We start from the raw sequence: 7,436 nt of genomic DNA on the forward strand, positions 1-7,436 counted from the left end.
TAGGAGTGTGTTGGTAAATAGGACATGGGTATCTCACTTTAACCAAATTACATATGGCCATTCTGATAAAGCTATTTTGACAGTTTCACGGTATAACATAGAGTTTTAATTATAAATCATGCATGAAACAAGTAATGAAAGATATTTATTTAGAATATGCAAGACATTTTTCTTCGCCATTGGCGGCAGTTTCTGTCCTATCTTATGGATTCGAATATGTATGACAAAGTCGACACGAACGACCTTACAGTCACACACGTCCAACACTCACCTGCTGTATGATGCCTCTGCCCATCTTGAGGAATAACTTCAAAAGTGGTGTAACAGTATTCCTGACTGTTATTCTGGACTCTGTATCAGTCGTTGTCTGTGTCAATGTTTCCCAAGACTTATGTCGTTAATGATAACGGGAGCCATATCAAAGATGTCACTACAGTAACATTTGACTAATTCATATTCTACTAATTCTATTCACTTCCTTTTTAATGTGGCTTAGTGTTGCTTTCTCTTTCGTTTTGACCTTAATTGCCCCGGGATCATGAAACGGACTTAAGTCTGAGTTTTGAAATTTTGTCCAACACTAAAGCCGTTTTCATGTTCCTAGGGCCTGGTGTTCTTTGTGTTATAGTTGAATCGGGTCTAGGTGACGGGAATACGCCCCAAAGCTTGCCCAGACAAGGTACGACTTGTCCAATGTTTTGTGTAGTACTGTTAGTATGGTTTTACTAGTTTTACTCTGTGTTATCCATTCAAAGTACATTGAACGGACAATAATCGATCTGGCCCTAGTTGCTCAAAGGTTGGTTAGTTAATGACTGGTAATTGAAAATTTGAAAAACCCTGAATAAAACAAATTTAGAACATCTGCCATCACGTCACTGCTATAGATTTGTTAAGAGAGATTAGATTATTGTGTTTTGAGGATGTGTTTTGCTTTGAAAAAAAACACCTTTAAGACTAAACTTGTTTTTTCACTCAACACTGATTAGAGTTAATTTTTATAACCAACCTTTGAGAAACAGTAATACATAAATATATATATCTTTTCTTTCGAAATGTTTCTTTTATTTCCGATATGTTTAGTTTCCTTTTTAAATGTTTCTTTCCTATATGTTTCTTTTCCTTTCGATTTTTTCCTTTGATTTTCGATATGTTTATTTTCAATATGAATATTTTCCTTTAAACATTTTTCTTTCCTTTCGATATGTACCTTTTTCTTCGATGTTTATCTTTTACTTCGATGTGTATCTTTTACTTCGATGTTTATCTTTATTTTCGATGTGTATTTTTTACTTCGAGGTTTATCTTTAACTTCGATGTGTATCTTTTATTTCGATGTGTATCTTTTCTTCAATGTGTAACTTTTATTTCGATGTGTATTTTTTACTTCGAGGTTTATCTTTAACTTCGATGTGTATCTTTTATTTCGATGTGTATCTTTTCTTCAATGTGTAACTTTTATTTCGATGTGTATTTTTTACTTCGAGGTTTATCTTTAACTTCGATGTGTATCTTTTATTTCGATGTGTATCTTTTCTTCAATGTGTAACTTTTATTTCGATGTGTATTTTTTACTTCGAGGTTTATCTTTAACTTCGATGTGTATCTTTTATTTCGATGTGTATCTTTTCTTCAATGTGTAACTTTTAATTCGATGTGTATCTTTTACTTCGATGTTTATCTTTAACTTCGATGTGTATCTTTTATTTCGATGTGTATCTTTTATTTCGATGTTTATCTTTAACTTCGATGTGTATCTTTTATTTCGATGTGTATTTTTTATTTCGATGTATATTTTTTATTTCGATGTGTATCTTTCACTTCGATGTTTATCTTTCCCTTTGGATAAGCATTCTTTCCCTTCGTAACTCGATGCTTGATGAAAACTGTTGGCAAGTTTTAAAGTCGCCAGCATGATTTCATTGGGACTTATCATATTTCCTTGTATTTTGTGAATACTGACGCTGTTGTTTATGCCCATTATTGTGTTTTGTGGTGTCATTGTCATTTCTCTAGTTCTCACTTTGGTGACGTGTCGTTATTCGTCCTAGATTAACAAAACGGGGGCCTGTTTGTTTATGTGGAACAATCTGTACGTCCTGGTTTAAATGTAACAATTTCGGGTATACACTCCGAGGGACATGGGAAAGTTTATGCAGGCTTTGCAAGGATCGGTCAAGGCTCGTATCAGACTACTGGGGCCGACCTTATTTTATAAACGAACAACTCTGGTCCAACCGGTTCAACCGTTTGGATCGCAAAAAAAGAAAACGGCCCGGGTTTCGTAGATGTATCAAAAGACGTTTGCCCTTCTTCACTTGTCCTTTTTGTGCATAGGTTTTCATTTAGGTTTTTGATTTGTTCATATCTTGTACCAATTTCAACAATTGTATTGTCAGATACGAGACAATGGACAGCGTGACTATCAAAGTGTTATAGCATGTCTAAGTTGTGCATACCTGTGTGTATCATCACACGTTATACAAATATAATACCGACAATTTCCCAAATCAATTCAGATGCTTTGTCACAATACTACTACTTCTAATACATATGTAATAATTCGAGGTTATATATACCCATTTATCACAACCTAGTTCACAGGTCGTCTTAAAGCCGTTCACAAGTTATTACCGTGGTAATACAATTAATGGAACGTTTGATTGAAAAAAAAATGCACAATAAATAAGAAAACAAACAGAACTTGATGTTTTAATTATGCAGTTTTACGTGATGAAGCATGTACCATATATAGGAATTAAACTTACAGAAAGTCCTCATACTTACCAAATCTCAGACTTACAGCAATTCTTAAAACATGGTATTTTTATACATCGAATTATTTCAAAGCAACTGAACTGTTTTGGAAACTTACCTTACTATTTGATTATTCACACCGTTAAGATATTGATAAATTTGTTTCAAAATTACTCGAAGTCACGATACGAAATACGTTTTTGACAGGCATTGATCATTCTATTTGAACCAAATATAATTGTTGATGTCACGGAAAATGAAAGTCTTTCATCTGTTATTGCAATCTATAACAAGATGTCTGCAAGGAAAAGAAGGCGTGTTGTAGTTCTATTGACAAAATAAGACATATTCTCAAGTTTCGTGATGAAATATCTGTAAGGCGTGGCTACTATTTTGGTACAAGTTTAAATTCTTTGAATTATAGTTCGGTTTTTATTATTAACAATGATATCGAATTCTTTGGAAAATCTTAATAATCATGAAATGAACTTTGTGCAAAGGTTAATTTGAATTTCCTCGAGCCTTACAATTTCAACGTAATGAGCGCACGTGGTTTTTTGAAACCGTTTTGGCAAGGAGAAATATTGCTCATTCCGTACGTACTAATTACAAAACCTAAACCCTTTTTTAATTGCACATAATTCTAGCCCGGTGATCCGTGACGTTGATAATGAACTGTGTGGCTTAGTCTTGAGTGGAACTGTCAGACCTGGCGTCTCTCTGTGTTAGTTGAAACAAGAACCAAGTTACAGCGAGTTCAATTAGCTTAACCAAATTAATTTTAAAAATTCTCTTTGTAACCATGTTTTTAAAAAAAACTGCTGATATATTCATTATATTTTTCCGAAGACGATAATTTAGAATTCTACAAATTATAGTTTCTCATTACAAATATATAAATTTTGTAATGTACTTTGGGAACGGGCGTATATACATGTACATCTAAGTATAAATAGCTTGGTTTGTGTCTGGTTATTAATGAATATATACGTATACAGTAGCGGAGACAAAGGACGGTCTACCACACAAAGATAGCCAGTAATTAAGCCTTCTCGCCATGTGGAGTCATGACAGGATAGAATTAACAACTCGTCAATTTAAAAGGAGACTTGTTAGGAGTTACGTTGGGTGTTAAGGAACACGGCGATCTTCTGACTCAGAGATAAGACATCTACGTCATTGACGCGACACATGTACAAATGTTACACACGTACGTACAATGTACTTCGTCAAGGACGAGGTCGAGACAGACTATTGTCAGAAATCTTACAGATTATCAGATATTATGAAAATATTTTTATCTTATTAATAAACTTATCAATATAAAGAGTACAAAAAGTGCTTAGTTAGTTCCCTGTAGGGCATTTTTCGTTACGGAAGTCACCAGTGGTCCGAAAATAATTGCCGATACAGTTGTGTGCCTATTCGGTTTTGTTTATAAGACTTAAGTGTGAATATATTTAAGGACATCACTTGATTGTACTCTTCGCTATTAGAAATAACTTTATTTAATAGAGAGGGTTGGCTATAAACGACATCCTTTGTGTTTTGTAATTAGTTAATGAAACAGGATTAGAAAGGATAGCTTAACACATGTATACACCAACTATATCCTCGCCATTGATAATGTACGCAACCTTCTCCGTAGATTCAGTTTATTCCTTCCTGACAATTGACGAATCATGTTATGTTTGGTACATAGAAAGCAATAGGAAGTGGTTTAAAGCGAGAACAGGTATCTCCAATACATAATGATAAAACAAACAACAAAATGCCCTTCAACGAAATTACCGTTTATTGTCTGTGCCGAGTGCTAAGATCAGAATGGTGCATATTATAGTGCAACAGCATGTTTGTCCTAGCGAGTGTTTCAAAATAACGTCAAACTTTCACAGTGAAGAACTCGTACTTGCAGAAATATAGAAATTCAAGTAACGTGATTTAAAATAGCCTATTTATTTTTGTTAAGAAACTTAAAGAATGCCAACATTAAATAAATTCATACCAGAGTCTCTTGGCGTGTCGTGTGGCTTGTATAACACAGTCGTTGTAATTAAATGCATCTGTGGTTGTATGTTAATGTTGCAATGTCAGAACTTCACTAACAAGGCGTCATCTAATCCTCTCTCCCACTTTATAATGTTACACTATTTATTATAGTAACAAATAATGTTGAAGTTTGTCTCCCACGTTTTGTTGTCAATACATATCCTAAATAGTCTTTACCATAGCTGTATTGCGCCATTTTTTCTTTCGTAATATCGTTTCACTCACAAAGGACCAAACTTAATACTTCTTTATTATCGACCTTTCCTCTTTTCTCAAATTGGATATGAAAAAGAGCAAGATATGTCAATTTATTTTTCTCGGCCTTTCGCCCTTTCACATTTTTAATTTGAAAGGGGAATAGTTTGAACTTATTGAATATTTCCTTTCGCTTATTTGATATACGAAAAGAGGGTATTTAAGAAGTGTCGTATATGAGACAGGACGACGGGACGATGTCAAAGCATCTGCTTTTAGGGCAAAAAGGTCAAAACGGCACAAAGTTGTCGAAACATTAGCAATGCCTATTATTTAGAGCAGCATGTCAATTGACTTACATACATGTAAGCGAATGTTCGACGTTCGTTTTGTTGGTTACTCTGTATGTTGCAAAACAACCCTGGTGTTATGTTAAAGATGTCAATTCAAACCTAACACACGATTTTGTGTAACTGGCAAATTTTCAGGTGAATCTGTCATTGTTAAAAATAAAGTAGATGTTTAAATAAAACAGTGTTTTGTGCATTTTGTCAATGCATTTTATTTTGCGTAGCGGCAAACGTATCATTATGATAAAGCTTACTAGCCAAGTGTGTACGTGCGTAGATCGGTCGTCCAGTCAAATTCATGTTGTGAAACAAACAAGTAACTTAACAGTAATGAACAATTTCATTGAGCTATTTCAAATTACTTTGCTTTCTCGTCTCGTCAATGTCAACGTCCCATGAAGAAATATTCACAGTTGTCACGTGATATATTAATATGACGAGATAACTTATCAGCATATGTAACATAATTATTTTCCTGTGGTACACAGTGACGTCATACATGACATGTCAAGCATTTTAAAAAGAGTGACGATCCACCTTAGTAATTCCAAGGTCCCAGACAGACCCGCTGCCTGATTAATTCATGGACAATGATTCTCATAGCGTTGTTTGAAACGTAACAAAACAATTATTTAATAATCCTGTCATGGTAAATAGCACATATCACAAAACATTTTCGTTAATGATGGTATTTTTTCTCTGGAACATCGCGAAGATAAATCAGTTTCCGGATTTTCTTTTGAGCTTTCATTTTAGTTTTTAATTGTGGATGTTCCACTTGTGAAATCGGTTCGAGTCTAACACCATTGTGAGTTTGACTATCTCCCCTTCGAAGAGCTCTTGCTTTCTTTTTCTTGTTCCAGTATTCCTCGTCCCCATTGGACGAATGCTCGTACTCAGGAATGGCTGATAAACTAGGAACTGTGTTCAAAATAGTGCGAGGGGATTGTTTCGGAGGAGGTGACGTCACAGAAATTTCTCTCCTTTTCTTTGCCTTTTGAAACATTATAGCATTTTCTGGAATAATGTTTAGCTGAGGTTGATATAGTGTCATTCTTTTTGCCCTCTTTGGTCTAATTTTCAAAGCATCGAACGATAGCGCGGGAACGTCATTGTCAGACAGTTCCCCACTGGTAGACGAGTCTTCGCTGCTTTTTGTGTCGGATCTATCGCCGTCGTTTGAAGAACTGCTATAGCTAACTACAGTGGGTTCANGATATACCATGTGCTCTCTTTATCGTATGTGCTTTATACATGTACCATGTGTTCTCTATATCGTATGTGCTTTATACATGTACCATGTGTTCTCTATATCGTATGTGCTTTATACATGTGCTTTATACATGTACCATGTGTTCTCTATATCGTATGTGCTTTATACATGTACCATGTGTTCTCTATATCGTATGTGCTTTATACATGTNCAATACCTTCTCTCGCGCACCCATTTTGTTTACGTTTCCGTCGAGTTCTCTTTCGTATCGAATTATTTTTTTATCACATTCCTGTTTTGCACGGGAAAGACTTGAGCTGACGTGGCGGGAATTAGGTTCGCCGTTGTATGCATTAGTATGAGATGATCCAGAAGATGTAGACATCACATTTGGTCACGTGTCCATCGTGACCTTCTGCTGAGATTTGGAGAGTTAATTTTCATTGACGAAGGTAACATGATCTGCAAAGTAAAACAAAATACATTTAATTTATTTTTGATATTCGAACATCGATATTGGTAAACCCTGCTTACAGAAAAAAAATCTGAATACAATATTGTCATGTTTGTGTCACCCCGTCAATATGACTTTTCACTTTATAGAACTTGATGAAACCCTTTTGAACTTTCGACCGTTTAGTGTTACATTGTACGATACCCACTTAATAAGGTATTAACTGGTCAATTGCGCAATCCAGATCGGGTGGTCATTACTGTAAATAACACCTATCACGGACATTGCTCAGTGGTATCGGGAACTTAACGTCTAATCCTATCATAACATTGTATGGCATAATTCAACATGTGCTCTTTATACCGTGTGTTCTTTATATATACCGTGTGTTCTTTATATATACCGTGTGTTCTTCATA

The 7,436-nt window shown here is 34.9% G+C and overlaps 1 protein-coding gene across 1 annotated transcript; it reads right to left on the reverse strand.

Annotated features, from left to right (window-relative positions):
* Positions 1-4,538: 4,538 nt before the first annotated feature.
* Positions 4,539-6,576, reverse strand: LOC110465563. Its single transcript, XM_021521484.1, has one exon. It carries the CDS (start codon positions 6,574-6,576, stop codon positions 6,031-6,033), a length of 546 nt encoding a protein of 181 aa, XP_021377159.1. The 3' UTR covers positions 4,539-6,030.
* Positions 6,577-7,436: the final 860 nt, after the last annotated feature.

The sequence above is a fragment of the Mizuhopecten yessoensis genome, unplaced genomic scaffold (genome assembly GCF_002113885.1).
Source record: "Mizuhopecten yessoensis strain PY_sf001 unplaced genomic scaffold, ASM211388v2 scaffold11091, whole genome shotgun sequence".
NCBI lineage: Eukaryota > Metazoa > Mollusca > Bivalvia > Pectinida > Pectinidae > Mizuhopecten > Mizuhopecten yessoensis.